Genomic DNA, 22,509 nt, shown 5'->3' with positions numbered 1-22,509 from the left:
TTAAGATAGTCCCATAAATTCTCGATCGGATTAATATCTGGACTTTGCGGTGGCGTTTCCAGAACATGGGGGCAATTATAAAGTAACCAAGAACGCACTTTGTAGGCCTTGTGCTTTGGATCATTTTCTTGATAGAAATACCAATTATCACTGAGATCCAATTTTTCAAGACTTTTTGGTAAATTTTCTCTTAAAATGTTAAGATAGTCATTCTGATTCATTATTCCTTCAATAAAATGCAAGGACCGTGGTCCAGAAGCCGAAAATGAACCCCAAACCATTACCGATCCGCCACCATGTTTAACAGTTGGTCTCAGATTGCGCAGTTGCAGCTCCTTATTTGGTTTCCGCCAAACATATGGTTTTCCATCGGAGCCAAAAACATTAAATTTACTTTCGTCAGTAAACACAACATTTTTCCAGAACGAAAAATCCTTATTTTCATGTTCTTTTGCAAATTTTAATCGGATGGTCTGATTTCGTTTGCTGATCAACGGCTTTTGTCGGGCCTTTCTACCATTTAGATCACCTTCATGAAGTACATTTCTACATAATAGTAGATGCACTAGATTTCTTCCCCAACTCATTTTCAGCTATAACAGCTAACTTTGGTGCGCTAAGGAAAGGATTATCTTTAACCTTTCGCAACAGGTATCGCTTATCTGCATCGGTAAAAATCTTGTTGTGTGCAGCTTTAAGCTTGTTTTCCACTTGTTTGTTGGTTTTGAAGCGCTTAATTATATCGTGGACAGTAGAACGACTTCTGTCAACAATTTCAGAAATTTCACGCACGAATTTTCCATCGTTGGAATGCTTAATAACCAACTTTCTCAATTCAATACTGGTTTGGCCGCTTTACCTAGACATTTTCAAATCACAAATCGAAATTCCAATTATATATATATTAAAAAAACTATCAGGGAATTCCCGTTAGTCAGCCAAACACTCTACTTGAAGTTGGTTGCAATTCTTCGACAGAGTTGCATTTATTTAGAGAATAGTTGCCACTGTCCGAGTTTGGCTTGTGCATTGAATGTGCTCTTATTTGATGTTTTAGCAGAATATTTTATAATACTGAATTAATTTATATGTTTTGTTTTTATATTTTGGAACTGAAATAAATAAGTAATTGAAAAAATAGTTTACTTTTTTTTCTAACTGCTTTGGTTCAAATATTTTTAGGAAGGAACATTTTTTTCTACGGTGTCCGACTTTGGCTTGGAGCCACTGTATGTAAATACTTGTCCGTACGCTTGGACCATGGTATGTAAAAGCGTTGTGCGGTAGTCATGCAAGCAAATGATTGAAGCAGTGGCGTCATCGTAGATTCCGAAGCAATTTGATTTTTATTGAAGTTGGATTTTGAAATTTTTGACCCCGATTTGTACCACGTCGAGTTGTGGAAGTCTCATATACTGTTATTGCAAGTTTTAGGATTCACGCATTTAGCTGAATCCGAATCTATACTCTTCCAAAAACTCGGAACCCCAAAACTTACTCCTTGACCGCTGAGTAGCAAAACTTCTTGAGTTATTTGCAATTTTCGGCCCTCAGTGAACCCGGAAATAGGAAACCGACTCTGTAATAGTTATAGGATGAGATTGAAAGTTCGGTCTTCGAACCTTTGATTAGTTTCGAAACCTCTTACCTCATCTCTCAGCAATAAGATATTCTAACCGAGTCTGTAGTAGTAAATAAAGTTACACGATAAGTTCGAAAGTACGATCTCCGAACCTTCGATTAGTTTCGAAACCTTTTACCTCGTTTTTCTGTGAATAAAGAAGAGGAGATCCTAACCGAAGCTGTGGTAGTAAATAAGGCTACACCATGAGTTCAACGTTCGGTCTTCAAAGCTAGTCTAACTACGAAATCTCCTACTTCGGCTCTCTATGAATCAGCAGTATCAGATCCTTTCTTTCGATCTTCGATTAGTTTCGAAACCTCTTACTTCGTCTCTCTATGCAAACTCTGACCGAAACCATAGTAGCAAATAAAACTGCAGAATGAGTTTGAAAGTTCGGTCTTCCAACCTAGTCTAACTCCGAAACCTCTTACACCTCTCGATGAGTTTGAAAGTGCGGTCTTCGAACCTTCGATTAGTTCCGAGATCTCTCACCTCTGCTCTCTGTGAATCAGGAATGGAAAATCGTTACCGAAACTGTAGTAGTAAAAAAAGCTACACGATAAGTTTCAAAGTTCCGTCTTCAAACTTAGTCTAACTCCGAATTCTATTATCTCCAGCGCCAGCAAGTCAATTTAACTAACTGTACGGAAGGATAAGCTGAACAGGCAAAAGTGAATACTGAGATATACAGAGAATATAATTCTCAATTTCTAATCGGATGACAGCTCATTTTTCGTATGATCAAGAACACTTAACATATTTTCCTCCGAAATTTGCGGCCTAGATTTCATTAAGCTCAAACTTGAATAAAGTTGACAAAAAGGTTAAAAAATGATTTGGAAAAAAACGGAAGAAGTACTTTCTCGAAGCTCACCACTTTTCTGTGGAAGACTAGATGGGTATGGTTACATGTAACGATTGTCGAATAAAGGACCTTCTCTCTCTGCAAAAAAATGTTACTTTTCATTATTGAGCTCTGGTAGTACTGAAAAGCATCCTTGAAGACTTTCGGTTATATGCTAATATCCCACACTCTTCACCTGCTAAATTGAATGACAAAACGACAATACTGAAATACTGAAATACATATATAAAAGATCAAAGCTCTTAAATTCTCTTGACGGCACTTTGACGCCTTGAAACACATTTTTCACGCGTCTTTTTGAAGCCGTGCGAACAGATGACATATAGCCAACATAAGAAATGAAAAAGCGTGGGAGAATTCCCGACCAACATAATTAAATTGCCATAAGTCTACACTTAGTTGAATTTAGAATGCGAAATTGCTATATGATAAGATGAAAAAGCAAAACAAGAATCAACAGATCCACCAAAAAAAATCAAATACACAAAACATTTCTTTGTACAAGCCTCAGCCGCAGCCTCCACAAACACTCAACATTTTTCTCTTCCTTTTTCACAATATAACTTTATGTAAAATATCAATAATGCGTGGTATCGATTATATATACATTTGTAACAACAATAAAAGCAAATGCGAAATAAGTAACTGGAAGTGAGTTGCCGTTTCGATTCGCCGAAATACAGTGTACTCCACATAGGTGAATCCGTAAAAAATCAATTTAAATAAAAACTGCTAAGTTGGCGTGAAGTGTTAAGAATATACTTACATATTTACAGACAAACAATATATATGTATATATAAGTAGCATATAGCCGATATGCGTTGCTGTAATACGAGTATTATGCCCAAACGCCCACAGAGTAGGCCAAAGTCTTCGGACTGCGGCTATTGAACTGCAAAAAGCCAACGCAACCAAATTGGTCTCGTACATACCTACAAACACACAAATATAACGTCTGTAAAACCAAGTGACAAAGATGTACTCATACCTACTGTCAAAAAAAAAAAGATTAAACAGGATCGATGCTAGTGGATACGACTATGAGAAAGATGAGAACGTTGACAGCGCGAAAACAATACGATTCTCTACTTCGACAAACTCTCAAATTATGAAGTTGCTGAAGTAGAGTTAGTAAAAGTTTTTAAGTTGGAAGAATATTTTTGTAGGAGATTCCAACTGTAGCCAGGTTCTTCTCCACCTGGTTGTGTTGGAAACAGTGAAAGAATATTTCAATTGGAGATTCCAAGTGTAGCCACGTCCTTCTCCACCTGATCTTTTCAACGGAGTGGAGGTCTTTCTCGTGCTCTGCTTACCCCCGCGGGTACTGCCTGAAATACTTTCAGAGCTGTAGTGTTTATTTTTTCATTGGTAATATTTCTCACGCGGCGGGTACCAAACCCAGCGCAAAACCATGTGGAGGTATGATTAGCCTTCTCACTTTAGCTCACAGATGATCTTTAGCTACCCAGAGGATACTTGGTCTAAGACCGGAAATCGTGAGCTACTTGAGCCTTGTGTAAAAGAAACGTTTCTGGCCATTCCTAAGAGAATGGTGGTCAGAGAACTTTCCTCATATGCATTGACTGCTAGTCATGACCCCACCATCCTATTTCCATCAAGATATTAAAATAAAGACAATTCTAGCGCACGCCTTGAGGTTAAATCAATTATCTATAAGAAATTCTGTTCAAAACGAAAACTGGCAACAGTGTAAATCGAATTTAAGGGACTTTCATTTGAATTGCACATTTAATTTTGGATATCTAAAATAAAAAACCGGCAACAGTGTAGATCCATCTTAAGTGAAGCGAAAAACTGGCAACAGTGCAAATCGAATTTAAGTGAATTTCATTTAAATTGCATCGTTTCTAATGCCTGTATGAAGAATAAGTTCCTTTCTAGCCAATTTTCTTTCCACTTGAAAGATTTTATCTTGTCTATCAGTAAATATATTAAAGCCTCAGAGCAAAGATTTCTTGTATTATGTCAATACATATTTTAAATTATGAATATTCAATTCAGTAGTCTTATTAAAATAACTGTTACAAACAAACGAGAGCAGTAGAGGTCTACTACTTGATATAGAAAGAGAGTAAAAACTAAGTAGACCACAAAGAGATAGAGTTCCGAAGAAGAACTCAATGATTGCCTCCAAATTTGTGCGTGATAACACGAAAGTTGCTGGTAATCAGATTATTTGTATGTATTTATTTTTGCATATGAACCTCGAATTTCAAGTAGTTGCTGCGTAAAACGAAAACTGGCAACAGTGTAAATCGAATTTAAGGGAATTTCAATTGAATTGTATTGTTTCTAAGAAAAAGTATGAAGAAGGCATTGTTTTTCTGCATTCCAAGCGATGGCAGTAGAAGTTTACCACTTGAGATAGAAAGAGAGTGAAAAAATAAGCAGACCACAATGAGATCGAACTCTACAGAACAACTAAATCACTGTCACTGAAAGCATGTACAAAATATATATGTACATACAACCCAGCAAAGTTGAAGATTTAGCAAGAAATTCTTGATAGATAAATTTCGCACTTAAAAAGGCTATACAGTAAAGAGAACTGAATAACTGCGAAATCGACGACAAAATGTTTATAGAGGTCGCTGAGAAGTCTACGTAATACTTTCACGTCTTTTTAGAAAATCTGACAACTGATATTGTTGAATTAATATTATCATTAATCTGATATGGTTACATTATCGCCACTAAAGTCTCATATTATATTATAAATAATAGTTTAAAGTAAACGCTATTACAAGTAATTATATAAATTATGACGCTGAATACTGCTTTCAATGGAAATTTATAAGCCTACCTGCACCACTTCAACGCACAAACGCACATAACCAGCGCTCTAACCTAATGTGCCACACTTTTAGCACACAGTGTGATTGATATCCACTAATGCAGTGTGAGCGCGCACGCGCGAAACCAAAGTGGCACGTTCGATCTCGGCACTGCAGTGACCGAGAACATTCGTGTATATTACTTGGCCATAGATTTTTCAAAGCCACAGGCGTTTACACACATTGACTGTGAAAGCGGAAATACCAAATTATCAAACTACTTTAAATGTTAACAAGCCGCCATTCAAAAGCGTGAAGTACGCGCTGGCGGCTTTAGAGGTGGCTCCATGCAATCGCAGCCCGTTAGCTAGAAAACATAAAACAAAAGTGGGCAGGTTGCTGCAGACAACGGCAACGGAAGCCACAACTGGAAGCGGCGATTAGCGGCGCCGTAGAAAATTGCAAATGCCAATGCAGCCCGAAGAGACGCATAGGCGGCACTTACTCGCATTACTTGCCGCACAACGGCACGCTGATCGACATTTCTTACCGTTTCGGCATGCAGCGGCGGCGGTGGCGACGGCTACGGCAGTGGCACTAAATACTACTATACTGTCTGATGTGCCGAGGCGCGTCTTTGTCTACGGCGTCTGTTGGCGCATAATTAGCGACGGCCGGTTGGATGCGCCGCGGCGCGCCATTGTAACTGAGTCGAGGCGTTGCGACGCGTACGTTAGAATGTCTTTGCACATACCTACACGCGCTTGCCTACTTATGTATGCCACACAATGCTGCGTTAGGCTGCACAGCACGTAAAGCTTCTAACGCGCGTCTACCAAAGAGTGGCGGTGCCCTTTTTCTACTTTTTACTCATCATCCGCCACTTCCTCCACTTTTGGCACCACTGCCGCCGCCAACTTACAAGCGTACAACAGCTTGTACGCGAAGCCAACACGTCTGCCAATCATTGCGATGGCGGCGCTGTACTTGACTGAGTGTCAGTTACACTGGTTGTGCGGCTGGTTCATGCATTTGTAGGCATTTGGCATTCGGCCTTGGTATTCTAATGCACTAGTACGTGCGGTCTTCTGCCCCGTCATACGCCGCGCTTACCTACATCTTGGCGTTCAGTTTTTGCGCTCACTGCTGTAGTGCGCATATCAAGTAGTTACGGCGTTTACGGCGCTGGCTTCGTCGGATTTCGAAATTGGCAGCGGATGTTGCATTACGGTCCGGACACGCCGCGCATGCGCATTGCTGTTCAGTTGAGCGTGAAAATTGCATTGCAATGCTTGATTGCCCGATAATCGCTTTGATGTACGCCTTGTGGACGCGCCACTTCGGCTGATGGCCGACGGTTGCGGCGGGGGTGTGTGCGCCATTGGAATGCGCTAAAATTTCCACTGAAATTGTGCAAACAAAACAATTTGCGAGTCAGCAAAATTTGATTCGGCCTTTGTAAAAGCCAATTAAGCTTACCCGCCGCACCTAATGACCGAAAAGGTGTCAAAATAAAGTGCTCACAACGAATGAAATTGGATAAGAAACTACAATTAGATACATTACTTTTTTCTGCTTAAATAAAAAATATAATGTTTTCTAATATTTTGCATTGCTTTCTTTTGAGTTTGGGAAAGTATAAATTGAGTTACAAGCAGGTCGTAATAAACAAATGGAGACCTGTCATAACGGTGATCGCTTTACGCTTATTACATCTTTTTCGGTCGGCGCAAAGACAGTTGAAACCGTCCGCCTTATTTGTTTTTCTCCTGCAGGCCCTTACAGCAAATAACATTGAAAGACTAGCCGTTGAAGCGGCATACAAAATATAACTGTATTATCGACTTTCGAACTTTCAAAGCATCCAAAAAAATAACTCGACTTTCGAAGTTTCAGTTCAATGGTCTCTACTTTTTATATGAAAAGTGTTTACTATGTTAGGCATCCGAAATATAACTGTATAACTTTCAAAATTTCAGTTCAATGGCCTCTTCTCTTTGTATGAAAAGTCTTTACTATGCCAGGCTAGCTAGTTTCTAAACGCAATAAAAAAATTAAAATTGTATAAAACCTCAAAAATCTTGGTTCTTTGAATTTTTCACATAAATTTTAAGGTCATGTCCAGAAGGTGTTGATACAAAAGTTGTAGATCTTTGCATTACCTACAACTTTCCCAGATAACTTTTTTCTATAGGTCTCACAGCTTTGCCGGAAGTCGACATAAACCTTTGTTAACTCTTCAAAATTCAACCACACAACTCCGCCTCCCCTTCCCGACCTTATTTTTATTATTTTAATTATCGTTTCCAATGAGTTTTATCCTCCTTTGAATTTTAGATGACGATTCTGTGATTCCTATATTTTACGTCAGCCTTTTTTAGCGGACTGCGAGTAAACAGTTGCTGCGAAAAACGAAAACTGGCAACAGTGTAATCGAATCGAAGTGAATTTCATTTGAATTTCATAATTTCCAATCCCTGTATGAAGAATATGTTACTTCATAGCAAATTTTTTGCTTTCCTGTTAAAGCCACAAAATGTTTATGGTGGTCGCTGTGAAGTCTACGGTATATACGAAAAGGTACCATCAATTACCTATTAATATCGAGTAATTTGATTCGTTGCATGAGAAGTTTTCCGTACTTTCGGATCTGAACCAAAGCGATCGATTTCTCTTTTCATAACAAATAATAACCGAGCTTTCCAACGCATCGGTCCCGCATACGCTTTATACCTGCTTTAATGGACTATACGAAGAGGTATTAAGCTTCCCTTAACAATATTGAGTAAGTTGAACCAGCTTTCTGATGTTGCAGATGTGATCTAATGAACTTGAGATCGGCCAATGACATGTAAACTAACTTAACTCCGATTGGCGCTCAGAATCCACCCTATCCATAAAATACAAAATCACACTCGTTATCGTTAAAAAGACCTTAAAATGGGTTATTAAGTTTGTTTCTAAAATATCCTTTATTAAGAAAGCTCCCTGATTGATATGAATCCTATCTACTTGAACTCAGAAGTATTGCGTTTTAAGACTTCTATCATTATTGGTATTTCTGTTCTACGAATAATGAGGAATTCAATATGAAATATTCGTAAAGGAATTGAAGACATTGTTATAAATTAAAAGACACTTAATTGAGGACTCTTAAAAACAAAATATTTCGATACAAAATTTTGTGGTAACGGCACATTTTGGTAGCTATCCAATCCGTTTTATTATGGAAATAACAAATATTTTAACCTCCTCCAAAAAGCTCTTATAACTTTACTTCAGTCCTACCGAGCTCATTTCCACTTTAGAAACAGAAAAGACCAAAATCGAATAGATTAAGTGACTCACTAATAGGCGGTGGAACGTGGATTTGCGTAAAGTTTTTTTCCGATGACAGTCGCACCCTGTTCATCCATCATGTTTATTTTGAAAAATCGAAAGCTTTCCATGTATGGAATGCCATAAACAGTCTTTTCGATGGATTCTTAAAACCTTCTCTCATCTTGTTGTATCCGACCGTCGTGCATATGGCGCTAAAGATCAAAATAGAAGTATTAGCCCCATATCCACGACGGTCGGATATACGTAACCGGAACGGACCGAGTTTTTATCCGGTCAAGAACCGACAGCATTTCTCCAAATGACATCAGGGATGTTTTTTCTGCTATAACAATGACAGCAGGAGTATTAGCCCGACCACCTGAGCGCAGGTTCACTGATTTTAATGATCTTAGAAAAATGTCGATACCATTTTTAAAACAACTTGACCTTTGCTTCAGATCAGATACTTTCCAGTGATCATCTACTTAGATTTGCAGAATAGGAAAAAGTCTCTGATAGACAAATCCGAAGCATTGGGCGGATGCATAAGAAATTCGTTTTTATAGATTGGAGATGCCTACATTATATCCATTAAACTTGTATGGAGTTTTCTCTATATAAATTATTTCCAAGAAAGCTTTTTATCGAACCAAGCACAAAAATACAAAGTCACACCTCTTTATCCCACATGAAATTTATACACGTTCCTTTGCCAGGTTCGGTCTAACTACTTCCAGACAGATACAAATATATTCTAAAATTAATTGGTTTCTGGAATTGAGGGCTTCAATTTTGGAAGACCTCTAATAACCAATATTCTGAGTAGTTCGATTATTACACTCGGTCTTTATTTGAAATAACTGGAAAATCGCTTGTCTACAAATACTTCCAAGGCATAAATCTCACCCGCACTGATCCCGCGTTCGTTAGATTCTTTCACATTTACGCTTCTTTCAATTAAACCCACTTCAGTTTTATGTTTTCTACGAAAAATCATTATAATTTATGTGTCATCAGACAGCGGTCAATTAGTTTTATGTGCCGCTTGGCGCGCCAGGTGGCAAGTATGTGCCGGTGACAAAGCTGCGCTAGACTCATTTGATTGAAATTCCACTTGGCGGCCTTCTTTCCAACGTATTGCCATTTGGACCTGACACACCCAAAACAGAAATGAAGCGCATAAAAGAAAGAGGCATAATGTGAGGAAAGGTGATCGTATCGGCTACCTTAACCAACTGCCAACATGGAATGTCCGAGCCATTAAGCAAATTTATTGGCTTCTAATTAAAATATGCAAATACACGAGAAGTATTATGTAAACAGCGAAGCGGCGGCGCGCAGCATAAGCGCCAAAAAATATAGGAGAAAAATAAGCATTACTTCAAAAAATCGCGTAATAAGATCGCCGCCAATATTTGGCGAGCATGTTTTCACAATTTTAGGCTCTCCTTGGTCGTTTCACTGATAAAATCAACAAAGTGGCCGGAATGACTAAAAGCCAAAAAGAAAGCAGACGAATTTAATCGTTTTCTGTTTATGCCACACTCGTGGCTCCTCATCTTATTACTGTTGTTGTTGTTTATACATTGTATCGGTGTCATGAAGATATTTATCGGCCCGCGTTGTGTCACAAAAACCCAAATGCTGAAATAATCTGAAACCAAAGCGATAAATTTCGGACGCGAATATTACGCATACTTTACCTGCAAGGGTGTGCCGCTCCCTCGTCTATAAATTCTCTTTTGACATTTGGTGGTATTTTACTAGTTAGTGCGATGCGTATGGAATGTGTGTGTTGTTCTAAGCATGCGTTTTAAAATTATAATAGTAGAATACCTAAAATTTATAAGTTTTTTTAGTAAGAGAGCATTTGAGGTCCATAAAATCCAAGCTATAATTTATGGTTCATGGATTTCTAGCTCTAACAACGTTGAATTGTTATTGGAATAGTATGCCATAACCAAAGAATCTTTATAAAGGGTTATCCATTTCGAAGTTCCCTACTTTTTTTAAATGTCTTTTATTAGTCGAAAGAACAATCTTTGGCATTTATTTTTTGAAGATTATCTCTTTCAAATGTATGTCGCGATTATGTCTCAGACCGTTCATCCGTTGAGTCCATTTTTCGATTACTCATTCTAGCATTTCGACCGGTAACTGGTGAATAACACGCCTGATATTTTGCTCCAACGCCTGAAGACTTCACATATCCCCACAGTAAAAAGTCTAACGGTTCTATATCTTGGTGTCAATCGACCAGTCCAAAACGTGAAAATATCTGCTCAATGAAGTGTTCTCTCAATAAATCCATGGTTTGATGCGATGCGAGGGAAGTGGCGCCGTCTTGTTGAAACCAAATGTCGCCGAGATCACGAGCTTCAATTTCAGGTATCAAATAGTCCGTTACCATGGTGCTATAATGGTCGCCATTGAATGTTATGTTCTCATCGGCATCATTTTTGAAAAAATATGGACTGATGATTCCACCAGCCCACAAAATATGCCAAACTGTTGTTTTATCTGGATGAAATGGCAGCTCTTGGAACTCTTCAGGTTGTTCTTCGTCTCGAATGCGACAATTTTGCTAGTTTACGTACCCATTGAAACAGAAATGGGTCTCATCCCTGAACAAAATTTGGCACGAAAGCGTCGGATCTTCTTGGAACTTTTCAAGAGGCCATAAAGAGAAGCGATGTCGCATGGGAAGGTCGAGCGGTTTTAATTCTGGCACAAGCTTGCTTGTACGCTTTCAATTTAAGATCTCGACGTAAAATGCGCCAAGTCATTCCATACATCAGTCCGAGTTGCTGCGAACGGCGCCGATTCGACTCTCTACGGTCTTTGTGTATTTTCTTCACTGCGTGCTAAATCATTAAATCTTCTGAAAGGAGGAGCTTAAAAAGCCATCAAAATTTCTTATGAGATATTAACCCATTTTCTTTTTGAGTGAAGTCACTAGAACCCGTTTGTTTGTTGTTGTAGTAATGGTATTTGTAGAGATACAGAAAGCTTCTTAGAGCTAAGCTTCCATGTGACATTTATAGTTACATCCCCTGAGCTACATCACTTATTCTGACCTCAACTTCATGTGAGTATATAGTATAAGCCTCATTTCGAAAAAGAGGAAGAGATATTACATCACGTTCTTCCAACTGATTGAACTAAAAATAGATTTTCAAAAGATACTTTTGGGTACTTTTCTTGAAATATTATACTATCTAAGTAAATAGAGTCTATAAATATATTGGCAAAATCGATCCTTCGATAAAATAATTTGGGGAAATGCTGTCTATTTGACAGTCCTTGGCTCCGTTCCGGTTATGTAGACCCGACTTTCGTGGGAATGACTCAACGAAATTCTCGCCCCTATTGACAAAAAGCGGAAAGGGTCGATTTTCACAAGATTCTGTTGACGAGGATTTTTCACATGCCAAATCATTCACTATTGACAGAAAGAGGAAGTAATCACTATAAGATCGAATCTCCTTACTAAGTTCTCGAAGTTTCAAGCAATGTATGTGACCTGACGTTGTCCCCATGGAACCCAATTCTTCCACTATTGGTCAAAGCTGAATGCTTCTTGTCCAAAGTGCGACACGGAAAACAAAGTCCTACCCTGCCAATTCCAGCAAACACCATTCGAACTGTTAATCCTAGGTTGGCAACCATTTCCAAAAACACGATTCAACTATGAACATTTTCGCTCGACATTCTCGTAAGTGATCCACTTTTCATCACCAGTGCTCATCTCCTTGAGAAATGTATCAGTTTTTTTGCAGTGCATCAGCGATTCTCAGCTAATACCAGGAGCAGCAGACTAATATTAAAAAATTTCTATAAATAAAAAATTTAATTACCATACTCGCTCTGATTTAGTCACACCATGAATGGCAAAACACATTTCAATATACTATATAGTTCATTTGCTATTAGGCGCCTCCCAAAATTCTTTTGTAATTCTGCATCAGACAACTCTGAGTAGTTGTGAAAATCAATTAACTTTTTGACCTCTTCGAAGCGAATAAATGCGTTCACTTAAATCGGTACAATACCTTAAATTACATGCCCCTACCTATGTATAACTAGGGATGTTAATACCGAGATTTCGAAATAGTGAAATCTCAGTTTTTAATACCGAAAAGTTCGGGATTCTCAGTAGAGTCGGTAGTGGTACGGTTTCGCACCACTTTTGCTCTAATGAATAATAATACAGCCTCAGATAGCGTATAGTACGTAGAAGACATTACTTCTGCTGTAGAGCAGAGTTTCGAAGAAGACCCCAATGTGTTCCTCCGCCATCGCGTGCAACAATTGGTGCCCATCTACATTTTAAATGAGTTTGCGCAAAAATCTGGGTATGCGGGCTCAAAAAATCCAACTCGTACAAGAAGTTTGGCCGAACGACCATAAAACGCGTCGAAGATTTGGTGAATGTATCGAAAAAGGTACAGCCAACAATCCCGATTTCGATTTTTGCAAAAAAATTTCTTCCGTCATGAAACTCGCTTTTGGTTGATTGGGTTCTTTATGAAATGAAATCGTAGCATTTGTAGCAATGATAATCCAAAGCCATTGCTGAGACGCCTTTACATTCTCATAGTCCCTCTATAGGCAAAATTTGGTCCGTATTTCTTCAAAAATGAAACCGACCTTAAAGTAGCAGTAAATGGGGAATGCTAGAAAGCCATGACTAATAACTTTTCCGTACCTGAATTGAGGAAAATTGATATGGACGACCTTTGATTCCAACAAGACGAAAGCATAATGTAACTGTCAATAGGGAATACTATAGGGTATGCTATAGAGCCAAGGTTAATAACTTTTTCGTGTCTGAACGAAGAAAAGTTGATATGGACGACCTTTAATTCCAACGAGATGGCGGTACAAGCCATATCGCCAACGTGATAATCAATTTATTGGCGAAAACATTTTTGAGCGCATAATCTCGAGTCAAGGCCTGTTTTTTGAGGATTCGCTGTAAAAAGTTCGACCACTTTTTACATGGGTTTCTCGGCTGGAATTTATTCGTTGCATTTTATTTTTCCTTGAAATCCACAAAAAAACACCCTTATCAAATATATGCGGGCTCAAAAATCCCGAAATAATTTTCGTGAGATACCGGTATTGCAACAACATCGAAAAAATACGCGTGCTAGTGGGTGAAGGGTTCGCCCAAAGTACCGTTATACCGCTACACCGTTTTGTTGTTGTAAATACTGCAGCTAATTGAATTACATGTTAAAGGAGTGTGTTCTCCAAAGCGCTACATCGCAACAACAAAATTAAAGACGCTTCGAAACTTGTACCGAGACGCTGCCGGAGCCTCTGACCTTTTTAACAAATTCATTAGTACAGCAAGCAGGAGATATGTATAACGTGACGAGGGTATGACGCGGGAGTATACTGACACATGAGGTTTTACTGCTTTGAGAATTTGTATGTCTGACGTACGCTTGATGGGGTTGCGGGTTGGGTCGGTACAGATGCGGGTTGACTCGGTAGAGATACAGATTGACTCGCTAGAGATGCAGTTTGGCGCGGTAGGGATACAGACTGGCTCAGTAGAGATGCAGGTGAGCGGCGCTGTTGTCTGTAATCAGTGCAAGTCGGCGCATGTTGAGACTTCGATGATGACGTCGCTGAAGCTTATACGAACCTCAGCGCCTGGCTGACGTTGGTATAGAGGCAGACTGGGTTGTGGGGTCTCAGCTATGCAATGCAAATTTGACGCTTGTGAGCATAAATATTTGCACTAATTGAAAGCGAATTCGGAGAAAATGAACACACCCGCGTCTGCAACAGGCTGCGCTGCCAATGCAAGGTGCCAACGAAGCAAAGGGCAGAGCACAGGCGGTTAGGGGGCGAAAATGCTTAAAATGAAAGTAAGTCACGGCGCCCAAATGCAGCTTGTTTCTAAATCGATACATACCACAATTGGAGCAAAAAGCTACAACAGCAACAACAACAGATACCGCCAATAATCAGGTCTAATATCAGCGGCAAACAACAAAAAGACTGCAAAACGCAACAACAAAAACACAGCAACCACAGCAAACTAGGCAAACACGTTTGGTTGCAACTTTTTTGCGGCCGCTTGCGCGCTGGCTCGTTGGTGGCTGAGTGGCTGATGGCTATAAGAAACTATAACAGGGCATGGCGGCGGGCGGGCGTTCGGTTGGCGCCGCGCACAGGCGGTTATATAAAGTCGAATTTGAAGCCGCAAGAAAATCAATTGCCAACGGGCCGAGCTCGTGTGGTCAACCGCCACGTTTGTGGTGTGCATGTGGTTGCATGCAACATATATACATTATGGCAACGTTGTTGCTGCCGCCTTGTGGTGTATTATGGCATGCTGCCTTCATACATAGACCGCAAGTTGCACTTGTTGTGCATATTATTGCACCAGCAACACCAACAACAGTTGCTAGCAATATTGTTGTTTTTGCAGTGCATTTACGGTACTTTCGGTTAACTGTGCGGTGTGCCTTTGCGGTGGCGCTGTTGTGGTGGCGGCTGTGGCTGGTGTATGGCTTTGGGGCTGTGCAGCGAACAGGTATTGTTAGCATGTGAACTCACGTTTCGCTTATTAGGCCACAGGCAAGGGACCAAACACACAGAAATACACACAAACACACATACATAGCTGCAACCATACATGCGAGTGCTTGCATTGAGCGCTGGCGGCGGGTGGAGGTGCGCCTGTTGGTTTACGAGTGTCTAAGACGTTGCTTTTGTTATTGTTGTTGTTGCTGCGGTTGCCGTTAATCTTGTTGTTGTGACACAGTAACCGAGTGTGCATAGCAACAGTTGTTTTTGTTTTTGTTGTTTTCTTGCACTCATATGACCGCGTCGCACACATGCTCACGTGCCTCTATGGGTTTGTGGGTACCGCAGAGTTCATTGGGTAGCTTTTGCCCGCGCAGACACATTTCAGTATTCCATTTCAGCACTTGGCACCTGTGTGCCAACAGCATTGTTGTTGTTATTGTTTTTGTTGACTCGCCAACAGGTTGCTACATTTTACCACTGTCGCTGTGTGCCATTATTTTCCGACTTCATATGCTGGTCTCTGTGTGTGTGTAAATGTCGCTCATTTTTATGGGCGTGGAATTGTGCCACGCGCCGCCGTCCGCAGTCAATTGCGAACTAGTTCTAGCGCTTACAATAAATCATTTAATATACACGTACTCTTAGAAATTAGCATATTACTTAATTGGCTTGTTTCGTTCCGTTTATTTAGGCCACCGATATCTCGATGCGTCGACGTCTGTCTACACCCAAAGCTAGTCCATTGCTGCTCAAGCGTACCTCATCCGACAAGCCGAAGAAGGAGTCACCACTCGCTAAGCCCGAGAAAGTCAGCTGGTTCAAGTCATTGGACAGGCGCTCGAAGAGCAAATCAAAAGAGAAGGTGAGTTGGCATTTGGTAAGGTTGTAAATGTTCAATGGCAATAAGCAGAAGCTCAGTTTGAAGTTCAGTAAACCATTAAACTTTCATCGCAATGTTCGTTCCTTCTGCACCTGGACAGCCCTGATTATTTAACGTCTCTACAAGCTTACCGCGTTCAAAGTTCTTCAACAAGTGCTATTCCTTCTCTTCTTTATTGGAGTAGACATCACTTACGCGGTTATAGCGGAGCGTACATTAACGGGCTGTTATCTTCCTCTCATTGGGCGAACTTTTCACGACGCGGGTCCCAAGCCAAGCGCATTACCCAGGAGAGGGATGTTTAGCCTTGAACCATATGTAAAAGAATCGTTTCAGTTCTATACATAGCTCCATCCTCCAAGTGTTTTTATTCGACTAAAAACAGGTGTTTTGAGGTCGAGATTACTATGAGTTGGGCTCACTTTCACACAATATTAAACGGACGCTCTATTAAGCGGACATCTCCATTAATGTTGAAATCTGCCAAGTTGGCAGTCCTTGGTCGGATTGAAATCTAGGTCCATTCCGGTTACGTAGACCCGACTGTCCTAGGATCAGACATCTCCATTAATCGAACACATTGGCCGGTCCCAAACTCTATTAAAGGGACACCCTATTACGGATATCTCCATTAATGTTGTTTTTTTGTAGTAGCGTCAGAAATCTGTCGAGTTGACAGTCCTTGGCCGATCCCAAAATTTTTTTATTTTTTATTAAGGACAATCTATTATGTGGACAGTAAGGTTGGTCCTGCCAGTGTCCACATATTGGAGATTTCACTGTAAGGTGTCATTAATGGCCTCAGCAAGCCCCGTCAGATCTTTGACCAAAATATTAACATATTTTTTCCACTCTTACTATACCACTGTTTCCGAAAAATCTGTTAGAAGAGGGTATAAGGAAATTGTCAACATACAAGTAGTTAGTTATAATGAAGCATTCTTTGTTGATGATATCGGCGGCCATCATAGCTCTGGATGGGCGAAAAATATTGTATAAGACCAGATGATAGCAATAAGTAATCCTAAATTTCTCATATAAGTATCTCATACAGCCGATATACCACAATATCTTCAAGCTTTACCTTCCTAGGCAACAGTTGAGAGGACAGCATATTTAAGGAAGATTTCCTTTCATCTATATGGGTCACTCCAATATCAAGAACTTAACGTACTTCGCTAATATCTTCCCTATATAGACATGATATTTTTTTGCTTATTCATTCCTTGATATCTCTCATAAAAACACTGAGAAAATATACGGAAAATATCACAGTCCAACCTCATGTAACGATTATAACAGTACAGATTTGCCTTAACATAAACAACGCTAAGTCCAAGTAACTGGTTAATAGTGAGGCCGTCAGAACATGTCATAGACAAAGTTAGGTTAGATGACTGATCCAAAGATCGCACTTAGTTAACAATATGCATTCGTTTGTGAAGACATAAAAATAGAACTCCTCTGATCGATCTTTATAAGATCAGCAAAGCGCCTAGTGGCCAATACAATTGTTATTTCTATTCCGACCAGTTCAGTGGGATGTCTAAAAGCATGAACTCCCAAGTGTTTAACCCTTAATCGCGCAAACGCGGGACAATCAAAAAAGAAATATTGATTTGTTTCCACTTAGTCTTCTTCCATAAATGCTGCAGCTGGCGTTCGGTAAGATTCCCAACTTTACAGCATAAATGCCTATAAGGGAGAGGATAGTCCTACTGATGGTAAAGAGCCCACTTCATAGATCTCCTACGATCGATATGGATCACAAAGACTTTGCGACAGCGCATGAACCGACTGTAGCCCAGCGCTGCCTAAACTTCCGCCAAGCACAGCTACCCAACAATAGAAAAGAGAAAGCGATAGGATCACAGACTCATTCCCTTTCTGCTGAGAGTGGATCTAGGGTACCTTTTCTTGTCAGCTCATCTGCTTTACAATTGCTTGCGATTCCGCTGTGGCCCGACGTAGCTTAGTCTTGGATGTTCTTTGAACTGTAATCCTAATAAAGAATAAAAAATAATATTTGCAGATTTTATTAACGGTTATAATACTTTCTCTACAGCTTGATGTTTCGGTTAACGGACAGAGCGAGTCCTCAACAATGAAACGTACGAAAAATACGGCGCGAGCTACCACAGCGCCACCACCCATACCACCCAAAAACTTGCGTTTCTTTGGAGATACGGATATAGACTCGAATCCGCCGACTATAACCAAAGCAAATACCACACTCAAGTAAGCATATCATTAGAGACCTGATATCTATCAACTTTCTAACACAACTGTTTTTCTTTTTCAGACAACGCCCCTCTGTAGCAACCACATTGAATCGGTCGCAAAAATACTCACAGAGCGCTTACAATTTGGACCGCCTCAATAGCAATCCCACACAAAGCGACTATCGTCGTCACCTCTCCGCTGCCACACAAACGACTGGTGGTGGCGTTGGCGGTTCACGCCACAAAAGTTCTTCGATGCATAATTTGGAAAATGGCGGTGAAGTGGGCGGCGATGAAGTCGACTTCCGCAAACGACGACACTACTCACGCTCACGTGATCTGGATGATATATCGGAGAGTGGATCCGAAACTGAAGATCAACATAAACGTCCCAATGGGGGTGTTGGTGGTGCGCGCACCTTGTCACGTGAACGTTTGGATCGTTCGCATCGGTATGACGAACACGCTTATCGACGTAGCAACGATCGTCACGGCACGCCTTTGGCCATGTCCACATCAACGCCGAATGGCATAGATGCAGGTGGCAATGATAGAGAAGTCAGACGAACTCATCATCATCACTTGATAGGACCACCAAAACCGGCACGTAGTGCTGAACGCCGTGGCACATCTGCTTACTCGAGGTGAGTCATACACATACTTAGTAGATTACAAGTAAGTAGTTTAATGTAAATTACATTCTATGACATTCACAGAGAACGTGACCGCTTTCCGGCCGAGAGTTCGGGTACTGAAGGCGAGTCCAGTTTACACAGTCAACGCAGTGTCGTCTATTTGCATGCCACGACAGTCGGTGCCATACCACAGCCATATCACTTGAGACGTCGTTCCATATCACGTGACGATCTGCGCTCGAACAAGAGCAAACCTCAACCGTTACAGCCGATGACACGCACCGTCTCACGCTCTGTCTCGATGTTGGCGCCATGGAAACCGAAGCTCATTAGCGAAGGTTACGAAATCAATTACTCGCAAGAGCAAAACAAGCGAGTGAGTTTTATAAGAAAATAATTAGTTGTTTAATGTAGTTTTAATATACTTTGTGTCTTCACCTCACAGATGGCAACAATGCCGCGAAAGCCGCACATGAGCAGTTCGAGCACGCTCACACGTACCAGTAAGAAATCGGAGACGCCCACTACGCGCACTCTACGTCGACACGATCATCTCAAGGACGATCAATCTTCGTTGCGGCACTCCTCCACCACGAGCGCCTCGAAGTCGGCGCTATCGTCAAATTTACGCAGCGGCGATGGACGACGAAAGCTCAAGTAAAGCACATCGTGCGGCGTAATTGTGGAGCGTCAAGCATGTCGCTTGCGGAAGCTCGTTAGTACGAGCGCGGGGGGCGTATATTAACCAAACTAGAATTATTTAACTGCAGGAAATATTTTAGCTTTGAGTTGAAATGTTGCGAAACGTTCAATTGAAACAATCAACACACACACACACACAAACGCATGCACACGAAAATGATGTTTTTGTGCATTGTGAGCGCGCGAAAAGCTTTCGGCTGTGTGTCGCAATTGGTGCTCTTCGTTTAACACAAGCGCGCATGTCGCAGCGCTTAAGCCAGCACATACACACACGCGCATAATTCTAATATTTTTAGTTGTTTTAAGTGCCTTCTTCTAAAACCCCCCCCTAATCATTATGCATAACAACGAAAGCTTATCACTTAGCTTTTAAGCACAAATATGTAAATGTGTGCGCACACAAGTTAATTCTATGCAATATAAATATACAGCGGCCAATATACATACACACATACATACATACATACGTACAGCGTTGCATATTATAACGGTAGTTATGTAAATAAGTGTTACCGTTACATTGTCGAGTGTATTAATTAGTCTGTCATCAACGCTACTCTCCAAGCCTCTACTCTCCCTGTTTGTAGTATGTACGAGTATGTATGTATGTGTTGTGTTTTCTGCAATTGTCAAGCTAATTTAATTAATAATTTGTTTAGAAATTAAGTGCCAGTTAATATTAAAGCAAATGATATATAACTACAATACTAATAAATCGTACTTAATGCGTATCTAATACATTTAATTTACATACCATTTTTATAATGGACTCTTGTAAACTGTATAATTCTTGCGAAATAAAGAAAGTGAGTTGGGAGTGTAATAAAATTAAAATTCATTGCATTTTTTTAATTGATTACTCGTTATGTTGGTATGAAGGTTGGTAGATTGGAAAGCCGTTTTAGTTGTTCTTATTTGAGCAGCTGCCTAGCTACTGATGTATTGCCACGCCTCTTCATTAATAACGAGGAATTGTAGATCCTTTATAATTTCGATTATATTGTAAACTTTTTATGGTACTCACTATGTCAAACTCAATGACGCGAAACTGACAATATTACAGTGCATGCACGAAAACATGAACACTCAAAAACGTGAACACGCTTTTTTCAGTACTGTACTGTTCTAAAACGTGAACGAGACAAGAATGCTCTAAAACATGAACAAAAAACATTTCAATGTTTAAAGGTATTTTGCATGGACCTTAAATAATCTGAATTTAGAGATATCCCTAATAGAAAATTACGGTTCCTGTTTTTGTGGTTGCATGCAACGAGCAACAAATTTCAGTAGCAAGTTTGGATTTGCATGAAGCGTTTCATATTAGATTTAATACGTAAAATGAGTTCTAAAAAAACCTGCGTGCTTAACGTTAAAAGAAAAACTTGAAACTCGCTCAATTACAGAGAGGGTTGTGAAATTCTTGGCGAAGAAATATTGGGTAGTCGTAGTGCTTTCGTATTTCTAATCAAACTTCAACTTTTTTTTATATTTATAATGAAGAAATATGTACAATTTTGGTCGACCACTTTTTGCCATTTTTCCGTCAGAGACATTATACCATCAGTGTAAAACTTTTCTGGTTTCTCTGCGAAAAAGCCTTCTTTACATCATTAAGGGAGTTCTGCATTGACCGAAACAAATGGTAGTCCGATGGTGTGAGGTCATGGCTATGTGGTGGATGCATCAAAACTTCCCAGCCAAGCTCTCCCAGTTTTGCCGAGTCAGCAAAGATGTGTGTGCTCGAGTGTTGTCTTAATGGAAGATTAAAACTTTTCTGTTGATCAATTCTGGCAGTTTTTCCCGATTGCTTGCTTCAATCTCATCAGTTGTTGACATTAAAATGTAGAATCAATCGTTCGACCAGGCTGGAGCAGCTCATAGTGAATGATTCTTTTCCAATTCCATCATACACTCAGCATAACCTTTCGAGGCGTCAATCCTTGCTGTGCAACCATTTGTTGAGCTTCATCACGCTTGGATCATGATCTTCTTCACACATTATTGTCGTATTTGATCTACTTTTCGTGGACTTGTTACCGATACGTCGACCAAAGCGAAGTGCGTCTTTCGCATCGACTGTAACTTATTTTTAACTTCCACGAATTTAATTCTTTTTTGGTTAAATAAAACTTAAAATCTCACCTTTGCAACAATATATGGTATGACACAATGTGATTGGTAGCAGTGGAGATATATGTATGACTGCAATGACATCTATTGACAAAATACGAAAATACTTTTTCGACTACCCAATATAAGGCTGCTTGTTTTTAGCTGCCCAAAATGGAGAAAGATCTTTATCGTTGTTTATCCGTATGCGTAATAAGAACTGACCAGTAAGTGCTTTAATGCTAAAAGAAAAAGCCACAAACGACGATATTGAACCAGAGCACGAATCAAACGAAGACCACGTCTTAGAGACACCGGAGAAAATCAAACCAAATGAAGCAATTGAAATTTTCAATTAAGCTCTACTGTGGTCTAGTCAGGAAGGCGTCGATCGAAACGATGCGAATGTACTGAGACGGCAAAGGGCAAAATTGAATATTGAAAAACGGGAAGTACAAAAAATATTTAAGTACAAATGAATATGCATAAGAAAGAATAAATAAAATGCGAATTTAAATGTATAAACATGCATATATTAACTTATTATTATTCGAGAACGTAAACATTTCGCAATAGGTGAGGATGAGGATTGGTTAGTCTGATTGACTAACGATGATCGCATATGCGAGCCAGTTTTGGTCTTTTGCAATACCAGTTGGAGTTCTATTATGAAGTCCATGAGAAGTGGTCTTACTTTAGGATGCCTAAGCGGTCTCACTAATAATACTTCTTACTGTGTGTGATAATTAAAGACCGCCAAATTCTTGAAGCTAATGCGAGACAAGCGCATTGTTTCCGTGATG

General features: G+C 39.9%; 1 protein-coding gene across 2 annotated transcripts in view; it reads left to right on the top strand.

The window, feature by feature from the left end:
* Positions 1-20,430, top strand: part of LOC105224686 (uncharacterized) — a 205,781-nt gene extending 185,351 nt beyond the window's left edge. For both annotated transcript variants that reach the window (XM_049452488.1, XM_011202840.4), the window contains exons 6-10: positions 15,847-16,017; positions 18,101-18,273; positions 18,338-18,901; positions 18,974-19,268; positions 19,338-20,430. In XM_049452488.1, coding sequence (XP_049308445.1) covers positions 15,847-16,017; positions 18,101-18,273; positions 18,338-18,901; positions 18,974-19,268; positions 19,338-19,553 — 1,419 coding nt within the window. In that variant the 3' untranslated portion in view covers positions 19,554-20,430. The remainder of the gene's footprint in view (positions 1-15,846; positions 16,018-18,100; positions 18,274-18,337; positions 18,902-18,973; positions 19,269-19,337) is intronic.
* Positions 20,431-22,509: the final 2,079 nt, after the last annotated feature.

Source organism: Bactrocera dorsalis, chromosome 3, assembly GCF_023373825.1.
Source record: "Bactrocera dorsalis isolate Fly_Bdor chromosome 3, ASM2337382v1, whole genome shotgun sequence".
In the NCBI taxonomy this organism is placed as follows: Eukaryota; Metazoa; Arthropoda; class Insecta; order Diptera; family Tephritidae; genus Bactrocera; species Bactrocera dorsalis.
This window is presented reverse-complemented; position numbering and strand designations above follow the sequence as displayed.